Source organism: Chiloscyllium plagiosum, chromosome 3, assembly GCF_004010195.1.
Source record: "Chiloscyllium plagiosum isolate BGI_BamShark_2017 chromosome 3, ASM401019v2, whole genome shotgun sequence".
Classification (NCBI taxonomy): domain Eukaryota; kingdom Metazoa; phylum Chordata; class Chondrichthyes; order Orectolobiformes; family Hemiscylliidae; genus Chiloscyllium; species Chiloscyllium plagiosum.
The window spans coordinates 135,083,481-135,108,364 of NC_057712.1; the positions used below are offsets into that span (position 1 = coordinate 135,083,481).

The 24,884-nt window shown below is 40.9% G+C and overlaps 1 protein-coding gene across 2 annotated transcripts in view; it reads left to right on the plus strand.

The window, feature by feature from the left end:
- Positions 1-24,884, plus strand: part of LOC122548559 (WD repeat-containing protein 26) — a 101,054-nt gene that overhangs the window by 22,986 nt on the left and 53,184 nt on the right. For both annotated transcript variants that reach the window (XM_043687373.1, XM_043687374.1), the window contains exons 5-6: positions 1,452-1,549; positions 9,725-9,881. In XM_043687373.1, the coding sequence (XP_043543308.1) occupies positions 1,452-1,549; positions 9,725-9,881 (255 nt within the window). The remainder of the gene's footprint in view (positions 1-1,451; positions 1,550-9,724; positions 9,882-24,884) is intronic.

The following is a 24,884-nucleotide window of genomic DNA, read 5'->3' on the forward strand; positions in this document are numbered from 1 at the left end:
TTCAGCCTGTCTAGTCTGAGACAGCTCTCCCAATTTTGGCGCAAGACCTCAGATATTAGTAAGGAGGACTTTGAGCTGACAGGGCTATTTTTGCTATTGTCATTTCGGTACTGCGGTTGATGCCTGGCAATCTGCCTTGTTAAGACTTTGTAACAGTTGATGTAATTGAGTGGCTTGCTCGGCATTTGAGAGTCGACCACATTGCTGTGGCTTTGGATTCACATTTAGGCCAGACCAGGTGAATGTAGCAGATTTCTTTCCCTGAAGGATGTTAGTGAACCAGATGAGCTTTTCAGACCAACAACAATGGTCATTAAATTCTTAATTCCAGATTCCTTTTATGCAACTCAAATTCTGCCATCTGCTGTGGCAGAATTCTAACAGAGGTCCCCAGAATGTTAGCTGAGTTACTGGATTAAGTCTAGAAATAATACCGCAAGACCATTGCTTCCCCTTCAATATACATGCTGAAACAGCCACTGTAGTTCAGAGGCTGTTGCTAAGAAAATTTCAGGACAGAGCGACAACTTTTTGAAAAGTTTGTAAATTGATAAATTCTATATGACTCCTTCCTTGTCTTCCAAAAGCTTTTGGCTTGCATTCTTTCCAGTTATTTGACCTTTAGTAACCTGTAGATGAACAACAACACTTCAACTTTAACTCTTCAGTTTCATTATGTTCCATTTTTAATCTTCTGCAATGCAGCAATTGTCCAAATCTTTCCATGTCTTCCAGCTTCCTCCACTATAATATTCAAACAGACTTTGTATTCCTAATACTGCTCATGGTATTTTAATCTATGTATCTGCACTCCTAGGTCCTTTTTGGCCCCTACTGTTTCTAGCTCTTCACCCTGTACTAGCCATTTTAAGGCCAAAGGGGATGTTCTCTCGGTTGCCTGCATTGAAATTCATTTGTCAAATTTTGCTGATTTACCTAAGCTGACAATATCTCTGCCACTTTATGCTTCCATGTGCATTGCTTACAATATCTTTGTGTTATCCAAGAATGTGAAAATATGGCTCTCTAGTCTGGCATTTGCATTGATAAAAAGGCTAAATAATACCACCACACTGATCCTTGCAGGATGCCATTAGTCATATCCTGCCAATTAGCTTCCCTATTCATATTTCCCTATTATTTTCCGGTCAGAAAATGAGCTTCCTAACCAGGTCAATACCTGGCCACAATTTGAAATTGACCAATGTTTTCGTGAATGATTTCAGATGTTTCTGGTATTGCGTTTAAATAATGGTTCTTTGCCGACTGAGGTGAGGAATCTATAAATTAAAATAAAAACACAGCCAAAAACACAGCTCTTTCACTTTTCATTTCCAAAGAGTTCTTTTTATGCTACTTCTGTTCCAGTTATTCTCATCATCCATATTCACACAGTTTGACCCTATCAGAATGATTGGTGAAAATCTCACCTTTGTGTCTTATCTCTGCAGGTATCTCATGTGCAGTCATACAGATGACCTGAGAGCAAAGGCAGAGTGGGAAGGAAAAGGGAATGCTTCACGATCAAAATTACTTGACAAACTTCAGAGTAAGTTATTTTCATTAAAGCAATATTGAAACAAATTAACAAGTTCTAGATTATTAAATAAATTAGGTTTAGATTTGAACAGTGGCTATGAAATAATAGCCACAATCGTATTGTTATTTGACTGCTTAGCTCACTGCAAACTGAGATGTTGATGTTCTAGTAGATTGTGTTGTGAAATATTTTGGATACTGCAGCCACATGATTTCATCATTGCAACCATACAAACAATTAGAAGGTAACGTGACCCTATTTTTATTTGTAGTTGTAGGTTTTGCTGGCTAGGCTAGCAGTTATTGTGTATCCCTTATTACCTTTGAGAAGGTAGCAGTGAGCTTGAGCCACTGCAGTTCATTTGGTATACATGCACCCACAGTGCTGGTCGAGAGGGATTTTCAGGATATTGACCCAGCAACACTGAGGGAACAAGGACATATCTCCAAACAAGGATCGTTAGTAGCTTGGAGGGGAACTTGGAGATGGCATTCCAATTTTCCTGTCTTTTTCCAAGGTGTTGTTCACTGGCTTGGAATGTGCTGTCTAATGAGCTTAGGAGTTATTGTAAATGGTATACTCTGCCGAATGGTGTTGGAGGGAGTGAATGTTCATGACTGTGGTGTCAATCAAGTGGGCTGATGTCTTGAATAGTGTCAAGCTTCTTGTGTTTGTTGGAGTTGCACTCATCCAGGCATGTGGAGAGTATTTCATCACACCTGGTTTGTGCCTTGCACAGACTACCCAAACATTTAAGTGCATTTTTTGCAAGGTTTATGAAGGTTTGTAGCTCAAGTTGAGGTTTAGGGTATAGATTTGCTCGCTGAGCTGTAGGTTTGATATCCAGACGTTTCATTACCTGGCTAGGTAACATCATCAGTGGCGACCTCCAAGTGAAGCGAAGCTGTTGTCTCCTGCTTTCTATTTATATCTTTCTTCTGGATGGGGTTCCTGGGATTTGTGGTGATGTCATTTCCTGTTCGTTTTCTGAGGGGTTGATAGATGGCATCTAGATCTATGCGTTTGTTTATGGCGTTGTGGTTGGAGTGCCAGGCCTCTAGGAATTCTCTGGCATGTCTTTGCTTAGCCTGTCCCAGGATTTAAGTTCATCAGGTATTAGGAAGGAAAATGGATGGTTGGCCTTTAAAGGGAATGGATTATAACAATAGAGAAGACTTGTTAAAACTATACAAGGCACCTGTTTGTTTATACCTGGAATGCTGTGGACAGTTTTGGTACCCAGTCTGTGGAAACGTAGAGAAAGCAGTCTAGAGAAAGTTCACTAGTGTGATTCTGGGTATCAAGGGATTTTTATATGAAGAGAGATTGAGTAGGTTGGGCTTGAACTCATTGGAGGTCTTTGCTATTGTGGGACAGTCCAGAATAAGCAAGCATAAACAGAGTAAAGGGTTGCCCATTTTAAGACAAAAATGTGAGATACTTTCTTAGGGAAAAGAGGTTAAATCTGTGGAATTCTTTACTTCAGAGGCCTGTTAAGACTGGACAATTAAATATGTTCAAACTGCTGTGGAATCATGTTCAAATAACTAATGCAATCGGTGAGTGATGAAAGTAGCTTCTTTATTGAGCAACTGCAGTAGCACAGTTCAAAATGGCAAAGGAATCCTGAAATACAGTTCTTCCAGTAGCTACTTTATACATAGCTCTTACACCATAGTTATAGAATTTTAATAGGTTACATTGTTTTATCTATTGTACACAAGGGTTTGGTTGACTTCTATCCTGGGGAAACAGATGATTTATACATTTTTTAAATGGTGGCTGTTACTTATGCGATTAGAATATCTGTCCGGTCTGAGCTTAATTTAGAGGTGCTAGTCCTTTTGTCTTATAAGTTAGTGAATGTTAGTTAAAACTACCAGACCTATATGCTGTAAATAAGTTCAAAATTATGCAAGTACTTAATAAAAGAATAAAGGATATTAAACTGATTTGCTGGTGAGTTTCATTCATTTGTACAGTTTCACAGGCAAAAGTGAGGACTGCAGATACTGGAAATCAGAGTCTAGATTAGAGTGGTGCTGGAAAAACACAGCAGGTCAGGCAGCATCCGAGGAGTAGGGAAATAGACGTTTTGGGCAAAAGCCCTTCATCAGGAATCTGACCTGTGCTTTTCCAGCACCACTCTAATCTAGACCCCAGTTTCACAGAAACACTGTTTGATAGGAAGTTTAGCGGTCCAGTTTAATACGTATTTAACAAGTGCATAAGTGGGGAAACTGATGTTCTGCAATCCATTCAGGTCCTGTGAGACAGTGAGTAAGGGCTGATTAAGATCCTAATCTTTCCACAGTTTTGCGTAGTTTGTGGAGACAGTATGGTGGTAAGGGTCTTGTTTCTGAATAGGTTAGTAGTCTTTGACATTTATTCAGAGGAAATTTTTTATGTAACTAGGTCTGATAATGGTTGAAGGTTGAAGCAGTAATGGGTATGGAAGGAATATTTTAACTTTGTCAGCCTGCAATAGTAAAATACACTACAAAAATGATTTCATGAATGAAAATGCAATATAGGAAACTATATGGGTTAGTAAAGGGTTATGAATGAATGGAAATGCAGTATAACTGAATATAGCAAATTGGTGAGTGAATTAGTAAAGGTACTATGACACAATATCTCACACTGCTATAGACTGTCTTAGAATAAAATTATGGTATGAAGGGTTATGGGAATTGAGTAAGAAAGTGGCATTTAGTGGCTGACCTGATAATCCTATCTCATTTAATGGTTGAGCCAACTTGATAGGCCAAATGGTCTCCTAGTCTGACATCTTATGGCTTTAGGATCAGAAAGTGTTACTGCAGGACCCCTGAGCCTGGCAGATGCAATATAATGTTGGAAAATGTGAGGTTATGCACTTGAGCAGGAAGAATAGAGGAACTAAATATTATTTAAATGAGCAAAGACAAGGATTTTGGGGTCCTAGTACCTGAACCACAAAAAATGCTAAATCCACGTTTAGGGGATAATAGTGAATGGAAATGGAATGTTGGACTTCATTTCAAAGGAAATGGGGTCCCATTAAATTTCTGAACTGTTAGTATGATAGTGTGGGATTCAGCAACGGTAACGCCATTGAATGTCAAGACACAATGGTTTGATTCTCTTGCTGGTGATCATTGCTTGACATTTATGTGGCATGAAAGTTTCTTTCCACTTATCGGTGTAAATCTGGATATTGTCCAGGTCTTGCTGACTTTGGGCATGGACTGCTTCAGTATCTGAGGAGTTGCAAATAGTGCATGAACATTGATCGAACAATGAACAGCTCCATTTCTGATCTTATGATGGGGGAAAGTCATTGAGGCAGCTCGAAGTTTGGTCCTATGATCCTACCCTGAGGAACTCCTGCAAAGATGTCATGGAGCTGAGGTCAGTGACCTATAGCAACCAGAGCTATCTTCCTATGTGCTGGTATGACTCCAACCCCTGATTCTAATTCACTGCAATTTTGCTAGAGCTCCTTGAATATATACTCTGTCAAATGCAGCCTTGATGTCAAGGACAGTAGCTCTCACCTTTCCTCTGGAATTCAGCTCTTTTTTTTGTCCATGTTTGAACCAAGGCTGTAATGAGATCAGGGACTGAGTGGCCCTGGCAGAGTCCAAACTGGGCATTGCTGAGCAGGTGCTGGTTGATGTACTGTTGATGACACCTTTGATCACTTTACTGATAATCAAGGGTAGACAGATGGGGCAAGAATTGGCTGGGTTGGATTTGTCCTGCCTTGTGTCCAGCTAGTGCTGTAGCTGTTTTGGAATGGGATAGCTTGGGAAGCAGCTTTGGAGGGATATTTTCTAAGTTGTTGGTTTATTGTTGTCAGGGTACATTGTCTTTGCAGTACTCATTTCTTGATATTATGTGATGTAAATCACGTTGGCTTTTTCTGGTGGGAGAGTTGTAATAGGGCATGATTGCATAACTTTCCGTTCAATGGGAAAATTTAAAGTGACCAAGAAAGACTGTTGATTAGTCAATTTAAAAATTCCACTTATAATTATTACTGATATTGCCAGGCATGTCAGGGACAATATTGAATAGATCAGGCATTTGCCCATTTTAATTTCAAAGAATGAAAAGTGCCCTTATTTCAAATCGCACCTTACATAGAGTCAGTGTGCTGCAGTAGGAATATAGGACCATAGAAAGTAGGAGCAGGAGTAGACTATTCAGCCCATTCAATCCACTTCGTCATTTTAATAAGGTCAGATTTTGTGTTCCAAATTCCAATTTATCCATACTTAGGTTCTTGTGAGACAGTGGAGTCATTTCTACCTTGAAAATATTCAATGACCTTCCACTGCTTCCTCAAGCAGGGTTCCAAAGTTCCTCAACCTTCCGATCAAAAAAAATTCTCATCTCTGACTTTGAACAAGATAGGGCAGAGTCTCGGATTAGATTAGATTAGATTACATTACAGTGTGGAAACAGGCCCTTCGGCCCAACAAGTCCACACCGACCCGCCGAAGTGCAACCCACCCATACCCCTACATTTACCCCTTACCTAACACTACGGGAAATTTAGTATGGCCAATTCACCTGACCTGCACATCTTTGTGACTGTGGGAGGAAACCGGAGCACCCGGAGGAAACCCACGCAGACATGGGGAGAATGTGCAAACTCCACACAGTCAGTCGCCTGAGTCGGGAATTGAACCCGGGTCTCTGGCGCTGTGAGGCAGCAGTGCTAACCACTGGGCCACCGTGCCGCCCATTACCTCAGAACCCGTCTTTGTTCTCTGCACAAGAAATATTGATTGTGCCAATACTAGAACATGCTTGCAATGTGCCACTTTAAATTGCCTACCCGAATGGTGGGTTGGGTGGAATGGGGTTAGAACTAGAGGAAACCGAATTGAGACCCAGGAGAAGCAGGAAGAGCCTCGGGGAGTGTGGAAGAAAGACAAAAGGGAAGTCTCCTTGGCCCTCGTATCGCCAAGCTTTTGTGCCATTTCTTACTCCTTTATTCCAGGGAATTCCCCACACCGCATTTCCTTTCTTCAAAGCAAATTCCACTTCAAAATGCATACAATTTTTATGCAGTATAAATTGTTACTGTTTGAAATTTGAGATCAAAGCTTCAACACCATGTCTGATTTTCTCAATACTTCTCTCTATCAAGCAACAACAGAGTAAGCTTTGCATGAGTAGCTGGGAGAGAGCATATTGATTTATTAGTGTACTGAAGTACAGTGAAAATTTTTGTTTATACATAGTGCAGGCAGATCATAGTAAGCAAGCATGTACAGATCGGAGATTCTGAAAAGCCTTAGAGGCATATGGATTATGTTGAACAGGGCTGCGTTATGTAGGATCAACGTTAGCGAGATCAGCATTATTTGAGGTTAGAGTGTCCAGTAATGGCTGGGAAGAAGCTGTTTCTGAATGTTTCTGCTGGTGCATGTGTTTAGGCTTCTGTATCTTCTGCCTGACAGAAGAGGTTTTAGGAGATCAATAGCAGAGTGCAATTGGTCTTTGGTGGCCTTTCAGCAGCTGTGAACCATGTAAATGGAGTCCATGGATGGAAGGATGGCTTCAGTGATGGTCTGGGCTTCTGTAGTTTCTTGTCGTTCTGGGCAGAGCAATTGCCATACCAGGTCATGCACTGGACATAATGGTGTATCTGTAGAAGTTGGTGAGGGTCCTTTGGACAGGCCGCCTGGGGAAGAAGGGGCATTGTTGTGCCTTGTTGACCGTCGCATCTATGCGAGAAGTCCAGGACAGTTCAGTTATCGTCACTCTGAGTAATTTGACACTCTCTGATTCAGTCCTGTTGATGTAGATGGGGATGTGTTTTCATCTGGAGTGAGGCACAGTGTGCATGTGTTTCTGGGAATTCAGAGGACCAGGGCAACTTGGTGCAGAGGGAAAGATGTACTTTTTGCTTCTTTTAGTTCATTGTTTGTAAACAGGATAGATTACAGCCCTGCACAAAACGCTATTATGGGAAAACTCTAAGCTCCTTGAATGGTAATAGCTAATAATTTGAATAGTTATTATAACTTGCTTTCAGGTTAAAGGTACATAGTTTATTTAATTTCCCACCGGATGACTTTTTTAATCTGAAAACTAAGTAAAATAGCAGTGACACAGGGCCAGGTGATGTGTTGAACCTGCAAGTTGTGGGGGTTGGTGGACCCCATTGTGGTTCATAGTGACTACATCTGTAGCAAGTATTGTTTGCTTGATGAACTCCGGCTCAGAACTGACGAGCTGGAGTCTGACTTTTGAATACAATAACACAACAGTGATGGGCAGAGTTACATGGATGCTGTGTTAAGGAGACAGTTGATCTATGGAGTGTGACTACCTTAAATTTGGTCAGTGGACAAGAACAGAAGTTGTGACTGATGCAGGAAGAAGGATCCAGGAAGTAGTCCTACAGGAACCACAACCCTTGTTCTTGTCCAACAGATTTGAGATTCTTGCTGTCAGGTAAGAGGTGGGACTGTGGAGAAGATGGGCATAGCACCAAGGTGAAGGAAGCTGTTGAAGAAGGGGAGAAAAGAGAAATATGATTGTAAGAGGGGATTGTATAGTCAGCGGGTGGATGCTGTTCTCTGGTCAGGATCAAGAGTTCTAAAGGCGATGTTGCTTGCCTGATGACAGGGTTTGATTTATGGATGTAGGTTTGCTTGCTGAGCTGGAAGGTTCGTTTTCAGACATTTTGTCACCATACAGGATAACATCAGTGAGCTGTCGGATGAAGCACTGGTGGCATGGCCTGCTTTCTGTTTAGGTTTCCTTGGGTTGGTAGTGTCATTTCCTGTTCTTTTTCTCAGGGGTGGTGAATAGGATCCAAATCAATGTGTTTGTTGTTAGAATTCTGGTTGGAATGCAATGCTTCTAGGAATTCTCATGCGTCTCTGTTTGGCTTGTCCTAAGATGGATATGTTGTCCCAGTCAAAGTGGTGTCCTTCCTTGTCTGTAGGTAAGGATACTAGTGAGAGTGGGTCTGTATAGGGTCTTTCAAGTTCATTAGCTGCTGTTTTAATGTGTTGGTGGGTATGTGGGCTACCATAATGCCAAGAAGTCTGAGTAGTCTGGCAGTCATTTCCAAGATGTCTTGGATGTCGGGGAGAGTGGCTAGGATTTCTGGACATGTTTTATCTGCTTGTTGGGGTTTGTTGCTGAGAAATCTGTGGACTGTGTTCATTGGACACCAGTTCTTTTTGAATACATGGTATAGGTGATTTTCCTCTGCTCTGCATAGTTCCTGTGCTGCAGTGTGTGGTGGTTTGTTGAAATAATGTTCTAATGAAGCTTCATCTGAGAGTGTTGGGATGATTGCTTCTGTAGTTCAGTATTTGGTCAGTAAGTGGTGTTTTCCTGCAGACGCTGAGAGGAAATCTTCAAGACCATCAATAATACCCTTACTGGCATAAAATTCATTAAAGAGGAAAACAACAACTTGTCCTAGATGTCGCAGTAGAGTGAACTTCAAACCAGCATCTACAGGAAAACAACACATACAGACCAAATACTGAACTACAGAAGCAATCATCCCAACACCCACAAACAAAGCTGCATTAGAACATTATTTCGAAGAGCCACCATACACTGCAACACAAGAAAATCATCTATACAGCGTATTCAAAAGAATGGGTACTCAATGAACACAGTCCACTGATTTTCTCAGCAACAAACCCAAGCAAGCAGATAAAACACGTCCAGAAACCCTAGCCACTCTCCCCTACTTCAAAGACATCTCAGAAATGACTGCCAGACTACTCAGACCTCTTGGCATCATGGTAGCCCACAAATCCCTCAACACACTAAAACAGCAGCTCATAAACTTGAAAGAGCCTATACAGACAATAAGCAAAACTAATGTCATTTACAAAATGCCTTGCAAGAACTGTAACAGACTACATTGGACAAACAGGCAGCAAACTAGCCACTGGGATGCATGAACATCAATTAGTGACAAAAAGACATGACCCACTCTCTCCAGTATCTTTACAAACATCTGTTAGGTTGACTCCTAACTGCCCTCTGAGCACCTGAGCACAGGTAATAAATGCTGGCCTAGCCAGTGATGCCCACGTGTTATGAATGAATTTTTTTTGGTCCAGACACAATTAGTTGCACAGCGGCATAACCTGATATTTGAACATAAAAGTGGATTTTTTGTGAAATTGCTTTTTTGACTTATTTTGCTAGTGTACCTGCCCCCGTCAGTGATGCTACCTCCACGACGCTTACAGACTTTATTGCGCCAAGCAGTGGAACTGCAAAGGGATCGGTGCCTGTATCACAATACTAAACTAGATGGCAACCTGGACTCGATGTCTCTACTTATAGACCATGTTTGCAGTAGGTAAGGAATAAATCCTCAAATGTTTGTTTTATGTGGAATGTTATTGCATTCCTCAAATCTTCATGTGCAGTCAGTCACTGAGAATACTGTTATTTCTATCTGGCTGGACAGGGGAGGAGCTGTTCCAGTTCAAAAGAAGAAAAGTGTTGATTAAAAGTGATGAAGCAAGGGTCTGTGAGAATTTGTTTCACAAGGCAAATATCTAGGAAATGGAGAAGACTGCCTAAAAATATGTTGGAACCATGATCAATTGAGGAACTTGAGCATTGGAATATTATTTTGATAGGAGTGGTATTTATCAGGGAAAAGGCAGGAGATTGGCACAAGGTAAAGAACTGGTGTAGGCATGAGATCCAAATGACTACATAATAATTCTGTTCTTCTGTCTCTTAAATAGAGACTAATTCAATTATCTAAGCATATTGACAAAATTGTAGGTAATATCCTTATCTGAAACACAGCAACAATTGCATATCCACAGAATGCCATCTTGGATTGTGAACAAGTGAACTGGCGCTGAAGCCAACAGTCATCTGACTCTGAAACTTGAGACAAATTAACTGACCAGGAGAGATGAATGTATTCTCATGTTTGTTCTAATATTTTACTATGCGCATTGTGGCAGGTAAAATTGTGATAACCACTGTGATTGTATTAGGAGGACAAGAAGAAATATTTCCTTAGCTTGAAACTTGCCATTTATTGCCTGGGCCTTGAATGATGGAAGTTGCCACATTACTGTTTAGTTGTGAAGTCTGTTTTCATTAGGTTATTGTTTGCATTGACTTGTACTGCGTTAAAATACATTGATGAACTCTAAACACTTGACTGAATTTTTCTTGGGATGGCAAAGTAGGCATGTATTAAAGTAAATGGAGTTCCTTGGTTTATGATCCCAGCTGATTTTATTTCTGGATGTGTTGGATCTCAGATTAAAATCTGGCTTTAAAGGTAATGTTTTTTACTGAAACATAAATACGCAATGCAATAGCAACTATCCTTTTTATTGTCATTGTACTCCTACAATGGAGTACACATGAAAAGCTTTTACAATGTCTGCCTCCTTCTGGTGACATCTTAGCTACAAGTACCTAGATACAGTTCTTGGATACAGCAGAGGAATAAATGTTGCATTCACTTAGAGTTGAAAACAAAAAATTAAAATAAAACATCATTAAAGGGTTGACATTACAGTAAGGTAGGAAATTTCAAATAGACATGAGTGCAACATCTCAGCACAGGGCCTCCACATGTGGTCTGATCTCCTGCTCCAAATCCCAGTCTGAATAGCCATCCCTGCTCCACTTCAAGCCCTAGACTGCTCTGTACCAGTACTCTGATTCTCCAAGGCAAGTGCCAGGACTGCCACTCCTTTGCTGGTATCTGCCTGGGACTTGCTGCCTACATACAGCTCCAGGGCTGCATCCTCAGGCACTGCTTCCCAGCACGTGTTGTACCAGGGCTCGCTGCTCAAAGCAGGTTTGGACTTAACAATAAATGAAGATAAAACTTCTGACATGACGTGTTCACAGATTTCAAAAACATTTGAAAATACAATCTCATCAATCCTAACAACACTTCTCTCCGTTACTCACATCAGAGAGAATTTCCTCCTCTTCTGCATTTGTAGGGCTTAACTATCTTAAATGCCATCTTGAAAACCTGAGCCTCTTTCTGGACCCTTCGTACAACTGAGCTTGGACTTTCTCATCTTCACATAATACCTTCTGGGTTGTAACCATGCACTTCTGGAATGGAAGTTTAAAATTAAATTTCCTGCACTTAGGTGACCTTTTTAGTAATCATCCTAAAACAACTCCTTTTCCTCAAACAATTTTTATGCCCACCTTCAGCTATCTGCAAATGACCCAGTTGAAACTAAAAGGCACTTTACTCCAAAATAAATTGCAGAATCTTTTAGCTGAAATATTAATACAGTGCGCTATTTACTTCGCTCACTTTCCCAAACTAAACAAATTCTTATTGCTCTACAAGAAGAGCAAAAATGTTTTATAAGATAAATCACCATGGCTGCAGCAATACTTATTAATTAATCATTAAACCCCTCCAAAGGTCATACAACCTATGTGACACTAATTCAACATTCAAAACTCCAGAATAATTTACTTATTCAAATACCTTGCATTAACTTGGAGTCTTTTGAAAATGAAAAATCTCCCAAATGTTTTGTGCCCAAGTTAGATCTGAAATCTAACTTTTCCTTTCAGTGAGATTGTAAAGCTGATACACCCTTTGTGATGTCCAGGTATTTAATATCATCTATATGTATCCACTTAAAGTGGAGTACCTGATAATAGAGTACAGTTTTGAATATGAAATTACTCATTTACGGCAATGAATCAGTAACACCTAGTTGCAGTTCCTTGCATTTAAACTCCATTTGCAACATCAGTCACTAAATGTAGTTCCAGCAGGAAGGTAATTCTTCTCATTTAAGAATATTTTTGAAGTGGGGTCTTTGTAGCTTTGAAATAATTTAGGCAGTATAATTTAGTTTTGAAACTGGGTGTTTTAGGTAGAAATGTATAGAAGTCTCGAGTGGATTCTTGATTGGATTTAGATGGGTAGGCACACCACTTGCTTAGAACATGTAATCATTCTTTTTTTTTTGAAGAGAAATTGTATCCTCCATGAACCTGTAATTTTTTAACTCTTAATTCAGAATAATTAGAATTATGTCGTGTAACAAGATCTCAGTAAAATGTGACTTATTGGATGCTAGCTGGACATTGTCACTCCTCAGATTCTCTAATTTCATTTTGAACCTTTTTAAACATCTATCAAATGTTTGCATTTCAGATGGCTATTTGATTTGATTTCTCTATCCACACAAATGATTGTAGTCAAAACTTCCATGTATGAACTTAGAGTGTTGCTACTTTATTTTTTTTTATTTTGTTGGCTGTGCATGTTCACAAGGCCAACATTTACTGTCTGTCCCAAACTGCCCTTGAGCTAAGTGGTTAGTTGGGTCATTTTATGGTGTTCATTTTGATGGCCTATCAGATATGTAGCCAGTGGAAATCAGCAGTCACAAGCAGAAATCTAGTTATTTTTATTTCTCTTAAGTCGGTGCTGTAAGACACTTTGTAGCATGTACCACTGTAATGCTGACACACTGCATTATTACCTATGGATGTAAGTTTGTTTGCTGAACTGGAATGTTTGTTTTCAGAAGTTTCGTCACCATACTAGTAACATAATCAGTGAGCCTCCGGTGAAGCATTGGTGTTATGGCCCACTTTCTATTTGTGTTTAGGTTTCCTTGGGTGGTTGATGTCATTTCTTGTTCTTTTTCACAGAGGTGATAGGATCCAAATTGATGTATTTGTTGATAGTGTTCCAGTTGGAATGCCATTCTTCTAGGAATTCTCATGCGTGTGTCAACCTGAGCTACAAATCTTTTCCAAACTCACTAATTATTAACTCTCTCCAATTCTTAAAAGTTCATATTCAACATGCGGGGCATCATTGGCTTGGTCAGCACTTACTGTCCATACCAAGTTGAATTCAAGGTGGTGGCAAACTGCTGCAGTCCATTTAGTGTTTGTAGGTCCACAATGACATTGGGGAGGGAATTCCAAGATTTTGATTCATTAACCTTGAAGGTACAGTAGTATATTTCCAAGTCTGGATAGTGAGTGACTCAGAGGAGAATTTGCAAGTTGTGGTGTTCTCATGTATCTGCTATCCTTGTCCTTCTGGATAGTAGTGGCCATGGGTTTGGATGGTGCTGTCTTAAGAACCATAGAATATCTGTAGTGCATCTTATGGATGGTACATACTGCTGTTATAGAGTGTTGGTCGGAGAGGGAATGGTTGTTTGTAGATGTGGCTTGCCAATCAAGCAAGCTGCTTTGGATTGGATGGTGTAAAGCTTCGAGTTATGTTGGAATTGCACACATCCAGGCAAGTCGGGTGTATCCCAGCACACACTCTTGACTTATGCCTTGTAGATGGTGGGCAGGCTTTGGAGAGGTAAAAACAATGACTGCAGATGCTGGAAACCAGATTCTGGATTAGTGGTGCTGGAAGAGCACAGCAGTTCAGGCAGCATCCAAGAAGCTTCGCAATCGACGTTTCGGGCAAAAGCCGAGACAGAGGGTGAGTTACTTGTAAGATTCCTAGCCTCAGGCCAGCCTTTGTATCTGCTGTGTGAATCCAGTTGAGTTTCTGATTAGTGGTAGCCCACTCAATATTCGTGGAGGATCAGTGACGGTGATACCACTGAATGCCAAGGTATGATTGTCTCTCTTATTGGAAATGATCATTGCCTGGCATTTGTGTAGCATGAATATTATTAGTCATTTTCTCGCCCAAGTCTGGATTTTGTTGAATTTGTATATTGTTGCATTTGAACATGGACTGCTTCAGGAACTGAGTAGCCTTGAATGGTGCTGAACATTTTGCAGTCATTGCCAAACATCCCCACTTGATGACCAAGGGAAATGTCATTGAAGCAGCTCAAAGTAGCAAAATAGGGAAGTCTTAGAAAAATTATATAAGCTGATAGTTTGACTACAGAATACTGTGTTTGTAGTCCAGAGAAGGTTTGATCCGGTGATCCTGGGTAGGGATGGACTGTCTTATGAAAGAGATTTTATATCTGGACTAATTATTCTATATCCCAACAAAAGAATGAGAAGTGACCTTATCGAAGCAGACATGATTATTAGAAGAGAGAAAGTGAGGGCTGGAGATCAGAGCTGAAAATGTGTTGCTGGAAAAGCGCAGCAGGTCAGGCAGCATCCAAGGAACAGGAGAATCGACATTTCGGGCATAAGCCCTTCTTCAGGAAGGGCTGATTATTAGAAGACTTGATAGGGTGTTTTTCAAATTTGTTGTTTTTAGGACCAGAGGGCATTATTTCAGAATAAGGCAGTATCCTTTTAAGGTAGAGATGAGGAATTTCTTCAGAGGGTAGTGAATGTGTGAAATTATTAAGAGACTGGTTGATAAGTACATTGGAAGCTGAGATTTTTAAGTAGTAATGGAATATAGGGTAAAATGAAAGCGCAGATACTGAAGATCTGAAGGAAAAACAAATTGCTGGAGAAACTCTGCAGATCTGACAGCATCTGTGGAGAGAAAGGTTAATACTTCATGTCCAGTGACCCTTCAGAGTCCTGGTTGATGGGCAGGAAAGAGGAGTTTTGAATTATCAGATAAGCTATGATCTCATTGAATAGTGAAGCAGATTCTGGATTGAATGGCTTGCTTCTGCTCCTGCATCTTATGGTCATTTCAATCTTGAAGAGAAAATCCTAACGCTTAACATTTCCCCTGGGGAAATCATCCTGTCAGTCTTCACCTCATCGTTTATGGGAGAGCAAACCAAGCAAGTAAGTGCAAAATAAACCAGAGGGCTTAGAGATGACTGGAGGAAGCAAGAAACTATGGAGTGCAGGTTCGCATTTTCCTCATGGCAATAAAGACAGAAGCGATGTATTCCTTCATTGGGTGAATGTTGAATGCAGGAGCAGAAATGTAATGCTGGGACGTTAAAGTCAGTGGTTAGGTTGTAGTTGAAGTTTGTATACAGTTGTGATCACATTGTGGAAAAGAAGTTCTTCTTTAGAAGAGAATGAGGTGATTTACAAGAATGTTGCTAGGGCTGAAAAGTTACAGATGAGAAAAGATTGCATTTGATTGTTTGCCTTCAAGCAGTGGAAGCTAAATGATGACTTAATCAAGGTGTAGAAAATACAGAGGGGCTTTAGTAGAGTTATTAGGGTGGCACGGTGGCTCAGTGGTTAGCACTGCTGCCTCATAGCACCAGGGTCCCAGGTTTGATTCCAACCTCTGGCGACTGTCTGTGTGGAGTTTGCACATTCTCCCCGTGTCTGCATGGGTTTCCTCTGGGTGCTTGGTTTCCTCCCACAGGCCAGAGATGTGCAGGTCAGATGAATTGGCCATATTAAATTGCCCATAGTGTTAGGTGCATTAGTCAGAGGGAAATGGGTCTGGGTGGGCGACTCTTCGGAGGGTCGGTGTGGACTTGTTGGGCCAAAGGACCTGTTTCCCCACTGTAGGGAATCTAATGTAATCTAATCTAAAAGACCTGTTTCCTCTAGACAGCAGGTTAATTACCAGGGGGGTATACTTATAAAGTGATTGGTAGAAGGGTTTGAGGGGAATTGAGGAAAAATGGGAGTCTGGTAATTGCTGATTTCTGGAGTTTGTTGTGTTGGAGATCCTCAACTTGTTTAAAAGGAAGCTAAATTATACCTGAAACACTAACCTGTCAGTATATTTTTGTAAACCCGTCCTCTTCACAGCTTTATCTCAACGGCAAATTTGGCAATCACTCCTCTCTCGTCATGTATATAAATTGTAAACCTTTGAAGTCCCAGTATTTATCTTTTGATGCACTATTCATTACATTTTGCCAACTTGAAAAAGACCAATTTACATCTATTTGCTGCTTCCTGTTAGCCAGCTAATCTGCCCATGTTAACTTGTAATTCCCGGAACCATGAACTTTTATTTTCTACAATAATATTTTAATGTGACACCTGATGGTGATACGGTGGCTCTGTGGAGTTTGCACATTCTGTGTCTGCATGGGTTTACTCTGGGTGCTCCGGTTTCCTGCCACAGCCTAGAGATATGCAGGTTAGATGAACTGGCCATGCTAAATTGCCCATAGTGTTCAGGGATGTATAGGTAGATGCATTAGTTCGGGGAAATGTCGATTAACAGGGTAGGGGATTGGGCCTGAGTGAGATGTTCTTTGGAGGGTCGGTGTGGACTTATTGGGCCTAATGGCTTGTTTCCACACTAGGGATTCTATAAATTCATATCATCTACCTTCTAGAAATCTAAGTACAGTCAGTGCTACTGTAATGCGGTAGTTCCATTCTTGTGCAATCCTGTTCTAAGAAAAACATGTAATAGTAGCACCATTTAGGCTAATGGGACCAGAATCCTGTTATAATCGATACACGCTTTAAAACTTGGCGCTTTAGAAACAGTATCCCCAATTCATCAGTCATGTTATAGCTAATTTGTGTTAACAAAAGCTGCAATAAAGCAGAACATTTTGTAAATAATATCAACCAAATCATTTTTATCACAGCACTTGCTTTTACCTCCTGAAAACACTCCATAGATTGGGAAATCATGTTTAATCACTCAAACCATTGGTTGTACAAAGTTATCAAGAACTGCGCTCTTGTCAGCCTCCAAGTATAAAGAATTTACATAGTCCTACTTTTCTGGTGATTGTAATTTTCCTGAGTTCCTTTCAATTTGTGATTTATTCCTGCTTGGATATTAGCTGTCGTGAATGCTGATACAAAATCCTGTTCAATTTATCTGTCATTTCTTATTTTCCATTCTTAGTTCTAAATCTGACTTTAAAGTACCCTTGTGTACTCTGAGCCAAAACTACTTCAGTCCATTGTGTCTGTACCAATTAAACACCTATTTATTGTAGTCCTATTTTCCAGCAATTGGTCTGAGCTCTTGTGTGGTATGGTGCTTCAAATGGTCACCTAAATACCACTAAAAAATTTGACAGTTCCTGCCTCTACACCCTTACAGGCAGAGTTTGAGATACCCAGCACCCTCTGCATGAAACAAATTTTCCTTTAATCCACACATAACATCCTGCCCTTTACTTGTGATTTGTGCCCCCTCATTTTTGACCTTTTTTTTCCAATCTACCCTTCAATTTTGTACTTCTGAATCTTCTCTCAGGAAAACAATCCCAACCTGACTTGTCTCCAGTGCTGAACCACTGCAACCAAGGCAACATCCTGATGACTCTCTGTGTACCCTCTAGTGCAATCACACCCTTCCTTTGATATGCTGACCAGAACACTGCGCAGTAGTCCAGCTATAGCCTTACTAACATCTTACGCAGCGCTCCATCAAAACCTCCTGATCTTGTATTCAAATAATAAAGGCAAGTATCCCATATATCAGCTTAACCACCGTATATGCCAGTTCTGTTGCATTCAAGGATCAGTGGACATGCATACCATGGTCCCTCTGATGCTATTACTACTTAACATCGTACCATTCATTGCGTACTCCCTTGTCTTGGGCCTTCCAGCATGTATCATCTTTCTTTTCGAATTAAATTCAATTTGCTAGTTCTGTTCATCTGATTAGCCCATTCATGTCATTTTGTAAACCACAGCTTTTCTGCTTGCTATTTGCTACAACATCAATTCTTGTCATCTGCAGACATACTGATCAAATCTCTTACATTCATGTCCAGATCGTTAATGTGCACTACAAACAAAGTAACCCAGCACCAAATCTATGCTGTGCCTTTGGAGGTCATTCTCAAAAACACCCATCAACCATCATTCTCTCCTTCCTGTCACTGAACCAATTTTCCAAATCTCCCTGGATCACATGAGCTATTACCACCTTGGCCAGTCAGCCATGAGACTTTGTCAAAAGCCTTACCAAAGTCTGTACAGACTACGAGGAGAAAGTGAGGTCTGCAGATGCTGGAGATCAGAGCTGGAAATGTGTTGCTGGAAAAGCGCAGCAGGTCAGGCAGCATCCAGGGAACAGGAGAATCGACGTTTCGGGCATAAGCCTGAAAGAAGGGCTTATGCCCGAAACGTCGATTCTCCTGTTCCCTGGATGCTGCCTGACCTGCTGCGCTTTTCCAGCAACACATTTCCAGCTCTGTACAGACTACATCCACTGCATTGCATTTCCCTCTTCCATATGTCTATTCGCCTCAAAACTCAGTTTTCATTTGCCAGCACCTGTCACAGTGGAATTAGAACCTGGGTCACCAGAATGTTGTGCCTCACAAATCAGTAACAACACAAACAATGACATTGTTTCCCCTTTTTAAAAAAAATAAAAACTTCTCTCTTGTATTTCTGGCTAGCTTTCTTGTGCTCTGATTTCTCTCTGTTAATTTTTGGCCATTCCTAACTGTTTTAATATTCCATGCAATCTTCTGACCTGCCTTTGCTCAATTAATGCCTTTTCTATTTGTTCAGTACTATTTTTAATTTATAGTTAACCACTGATGGCAACTGGTTGTCAGTTTCCAGTGCGTGCAACCATTGCTTGATATTATGTAGTGAATTGTTATAGGAGTGTTGTGATCCCAGCCGAAGGTAGTATTGACTAGTTGAGATCCCAGAGTGAAACCAGACCTGATAGATCATAAAACATTACTAGCAGCCTTATGTGAATGCAGTCAATGTTGCAGGAAGAACAAAAAAAATGAAGTGCTCTCTATGTAAGACAATTTTAAGAGGGCAATGTTTCTACAGAGGGTGGTTCATGTCTGGAATGATTTGCTGGAGGAAATGGTGAAGGCTGGTGTGATTGCAACATCTAAAAGGCATCTGGATGGGTATATGAAAGGGAAGGGTTTAGAGGGATATGGGTCAAATGTTGGCAAGTGGGATTGGATTAGGTTAGGATAGCTGGTTGGCATGGATGAGTTGGATCAATGAGTCTATTTCTGGTTGTATATCGCTGACTCTACCACAGCATACAGCCAAAAGACTGGACTCTTCTATCAAATATCCTTTACGGTCATTCAACACCAGGGAAGTATTGCTCTGTCTCAAGATTTCTTTCTTGAACAGTTCTTTCCATTTATGACTTGTTATACTTCTGATAGCAAGGAGATTTCTATGAACACTAAATCTTGAGATTTCTGTGAAACAAACAAACTGTCTTTCCTTTAGGATGACTTCTTTCTCTCTCTCTTGAACTTGAACTGCTTGTGTCACATGACCGTCTATTTTCTGTATGTCTGCATTTTAAACATTCAGCAATTAATTCCTCAGTTGTTGGAGTCATTCAAGTTGCAGACTGGCTTTGAGCCTTTTAGTCACAATGGCTGACCTTTGACCTTCAAAAGTGACATTCTTAAATACAATTGAAACTTTTTTCTTTCATTTTCAATTGAAGTTCCCAAATAGTTCTATTCTATACAAACTATACAGCTGCCTGAAAAGGCAGTGAATGAAAGCTGACTCAACTTTTTTCTCAGATGCTGCCAGAGCAGTTGAGTTTTTCCAACATTTTGCTTTGTTTCACTTGTAAGTTTATTGGCTAGCAATTGAAAATAAAATAATTTACAGGACTAAGAGGAAAGAGCAGCCAAATGGGATGAATTGGCGTAAAATTGGGTGGACTGGGGTGTCCTTCAACCAACTGTTGAATTGGAGGACGTCCTTTACCGTACAGACAACAGCATGCCATCATTGTATAAATTGAAAGGACCTGAGAAAATAACTTTCCATCTTGTGGTCTGGACATTTGAACTTTAGAATTTTGTTTACCCTGTCTGTAGTCTTTTCCACCCATAATTTGTTGAACTCTTTCTTCAGGCACATGCTCCCCTCCCTTCTCTTGTCAGTCTTCTGCAGGGATTGTTCCCTTTGGGACACCCTGGTGCACTCTTCCTTCACTCTCAACACCCACCCACAGTTCCCTGACACCTTGCATGTCAACTGCAGAAGGCACAACATCTGTCCGTTTACTTGCTCCCTCCTGAGTATCTCAGGCACAAACACATCTTCCAGGTGAAGCAGTGTTTTATCTGCACCACACAATCTAGTCTACTGCATTCGCTGCTCACAACGTGGTTTCCTCTACATTGGGGAAATGAAATATGGGTGGGGTAATCGCTTCGCAGAACAATTCAGTTCTGTTCACAAAAATGACCCTGAATTTCCAGTTGTCTGCCAGTTTCAACATGCACACTGTTCCCTAGCCAACAACTGTGTCTCGGGCTGACTGCAGCACTCTACCAAAGTTCAGCACAAGCTGGAAGAATAAAATTTCATTTTCAGCTTGGGGAAACCTACAGCCTTCCAGGCTCAATATTGACTTCAGTAGGTTTAGGACTTAAACTCTCCCATGTCTTTACCCCAACACCCACAAACCAAGCCCGGTTGTCTCATAGTCTGCTGTTATACCCTATTCATTGTTAGCCACTAGCAGTCCCTGCTAATAGCCATTCACCCTTCTAGCCACATTGTTATCCTTTGTTTGTCCAACTGTTCTCCTGTCTTTTTGGGCTCTATCTCCACCTATTGTTTACTCATTGCCCCCTCCCCCCACCCTATCTTCTGTATATAAACTGACATTTTCCCAGCTACCATCAGTTCTGACGAAGGGTCAGTTGACCTCAAGGCATTAACTGATTTCTCTCCGCAGATGCTGTCGGACCTGCTGAGCTTTTCCAGCAATTTCTATTTTTGTCTCCGATTTACAGAATCCACAGTTTTTTTTGTCAGTATTTATTTTGCCTGTTGTAATCTTGAGTGTATGTTTGGGAATTTTGAAGGGGTATAGTTTAAGTCACATTGAATTAGAGACCCTTTTTTTGTTAAATGGGTTACAGTAAATAGACTTCCTTTTCATAATAAACCCTGTGTGAATTACTTGTGTCCTGATTATCAGTCAGTCAAATTGGGATTTTATACATTTTGTGATGGCTTGTAGAACAGTGGAGCACTGTTTTTGACACACTCATGACTTCCCAGTTAAGTCATGATACTTGTTTTAAAATTTTAAAAATATGATACCTGCAGCTGACATAACCCAAAATTCTATTCCAAAATCTCTGACCGGGCTTAAAAGCTCAACTTTGTGACTTGAGTGCGAATGCTCCTACTTATCTACAGCTGACTGTGCTGATTTCTTTAAAAGATTCAAAATATATTCAATGCAAAGAATGTGGAGGAAAATTGGGAACAGCCAATTGAGTTGGATGATCAACCGTAACCATAATATTTGGCAGAGCAGGCTTGAAGGGCTGAATGGCCTACTTTTGCTATTTTCTGTTCCTGCATTTTACCTTAAAGCATGTGAGATTACCCAGCAATGCATCTCATGGTGAACTGTAGTGTATTGTTCAACACCTTCAAATGCAATGGAACAATACTCATGCTTGCTGAGAAATAGACATGTTTTGGGTAAAATCAGATTAACGCTTCTCAGAGGTGCTAGTGAATTGTATGATTCTCGAATGTTGGAGAGTGATGGGAGATCGAATGTCTCATGGTTTCCTTGCTTCTGTTTTCAATTCCATTAGCTGTGGTAAAATACAACTTGACCAGTCCTGAATCCAAAACAGATAATGCCAGTTTACATTAACTCAATGTCCTCCAAATGCAATATAGTCTCGAATGTATCAGTTAGCTTTGCTTGTTTTTTTAAGCTGTAAACAACTTCTTGTTCTGCTGTTTTTCAAAAAATCTTATGATGGAGTTTGTGATTAACTTGTGCTGGGCCCAGTGTCCTGGTGAATTGAATAACTACAGTTGTAGAGAGCATCAAACTAATGAAGGAATGAGGGGTGGTGGTGGAAATGTAGGCTCACAAACAAGAGGGTATGTCTGCATTACAGGGCAGTAATTTGGATGACAATAGCCAGAGTAGGACATGAAGGGGCAGAACGTACAAACATAGAAAAAAAAGCAGTTAGAATCCTAGAATCCCTACAGTGTGGAAACAGGTCCTTCAGCCCAACAAGTCTATTCCAACCCTCCAAACTCAGACCCATCCCCCTACCAATTACTCTACATTTACACTGACGAATGCACCTAACCTACCCATCCCTGAACACTATGGGCAATTTAGCTTGGCTAATTCACCTAACCTGCACATCTTTGGACTGTGGGAGGGAACTGGACCACCCAGAGGAAACCCACACAAACATGGGGAGAATGTGCAAACTCCTCACAGTCGCCCAAGGCTGGAATGGAATCTGGGACCCTGATGCTGTGAGGCAGCAGTGCTAACCATGTCGTGGTGAAAAGGAAAAATTATTAGCTGTTTAATGTGCATAGTATTCAGAACAAAATAGATGAATTCATGGTACAAATACAAGTTAATGTATGTGATTTTATAGTTGTGACGGAGACATGGTTACAAGGAAGTTAAAGCTGGAAATTAAGTCTTTAGGGTTATGTAACTTTCCAAAGGACAGGGTGGAAGGAAAAGGTTTTTGTAGCATTCCTTATATGGGATAGAATAAGTACAATAACAACAAGAAATAATCTTGGATCGGAAGATATAGAATTCATATGGATGGCTGTAGAAACAAAAAGGAAAAGAAGACACTGATAGAAATAGTCTATAGTATCCACACAGTGGAATCAATCTAGAATTAGAGGACATTAACAAGCAGTATGTTAGTCATGGGTGTCTTTAATCTTGTAGATTGGGATAGGCAGAGGAAGCTAGAGGAAGAATTCATTTTGATTTGGGACTGTTACGAGAATAACATGGATCCAACCACTGATCAGACTGTTTGCATCTGGTTATGTATAATGAGACAGGTGTAATAAATGATAGCAGAAAGAATCTGAGGGAGCAGTGACCGTAAAATTTAACATTTAGTTCTGAGAGAGAGGAACTTGGGTTGGAAATCACGGTGCCAAGCTTAAATAAGAGTGCGTTACAAAGGAATAAGGGCAGAGTTCCTTGCAGCAAAGATGGGTTAAGGACCAAAGCCAGACACTTAACAAAATGGCTCAAAGCAAAGACTTATTCCAGTGAAGGAGATGATTTCAAGGGAGAGGATAAACCAACCATGGTGAACTGGGGAAGTTGAGAATAACATCGGTTGAAAGAAGAAAAGATACATTGTAGCAAAGATTAGTGATTTAGACACATCTCCAGGACCTGATAGGATGCAATGTAGAATAATAAAGCAAGTATCTACAGAGATGGTGAATACACTGGTAGTAATCTTCTATGAATCCTTAGATTCTGGAGAAGACCCAGAGGGTTGGGAGACTATTGATCTAACACTTTTATTTAAAAGGCAGAGATAAAAAGTGTAACTATGGGGCCAGTTAGCTTAATGACTGTAATTGGAAAGATGTTGAAGTCTACTAGTATAAAGGATGTAACAGCAGAGCATTTAGAAATGCATAATATGGGCCAGCCGCATCAACATGGCTTCATGAAGGAGAAATGCATGCCTGACAAATTTACTAGAATTCTTTGAGGAGGTAACAAGCAGGATAGATGAAGTGGAAGCAGTGGATGTAATCTGTTTGGATTTTAGGAAGGCTTTTGATAGGTCCCACATGTCTGCTATCACCTGAAAGAATTGTAGTAAATTTGTCAGGCTTGGTTAGCATTTCATGAAGACATGTTGACCCTGCTTGATCATTTTGTATTTCTAAATACTTAGTTTTTCATTAAGGATGTAACAATACACATCATCCCAAAAACCAAGATGTTTCCAGGAGGTGGTCATGAATCTTAAGTTAGGGTCATCTGATTTGGTTAGTGGTCAGGAAGAGGAAATTGTGATTGCAAGTGGGGCAAATAAAAGGGTCCCGGGGGCGAGAGCCTTGGCTTTTGTAATTGCCCAAGTGGGTTGGTGGTTTTTTTCAGCTTGTTTGGATGAGGTGGAGGGGGGTTGTGCTACCTAGCCATTACACTGTAGCATGGAAGCCACAAGAGTATAAAAAAAGGAATGAAATGGGAATAGGATACTTTATTGTGAAGGGCATTGAAACTGCTATCTGCCATTTATCAGTCCAGTTCTGCATCCTGTCCAGACGACCGAATCAACACTGACATCTCCTACAAACCGACCGACTCCCACAGCTACCTGGACTACACCTCCTCCCACCCCGCCCCCTGTAAAAACGCCATCCCATTCTCCCAATTCCTTCGTCTCCGCCGCATCTGCTCCCAGGAGGACCAGTTCAAAATACGCACAACACAGACGGCCTCCTTCTTCAAGGACCGCAATTTCCCCCCCGACGTGATCAACGATGCCCTCCACCGCATCTCCTCCACTTCCCGCTCCTCCGCCCTTGAGCCCCGCCCCTCCAACCGCCACCAGGACAGAACCCCACTGGTCCTCACCTACCACCCCACCAATCTCCATGTACAGCGCATCATCCGCCGTCACTTCCGCCACCTCCAAACGGACCCCACCACCAAGGATATATTTCCCTCCCCTCCCCTATCAGCTGTCCGTAGAGACCACTCCCTCCGCGACTCCCTCGTCAG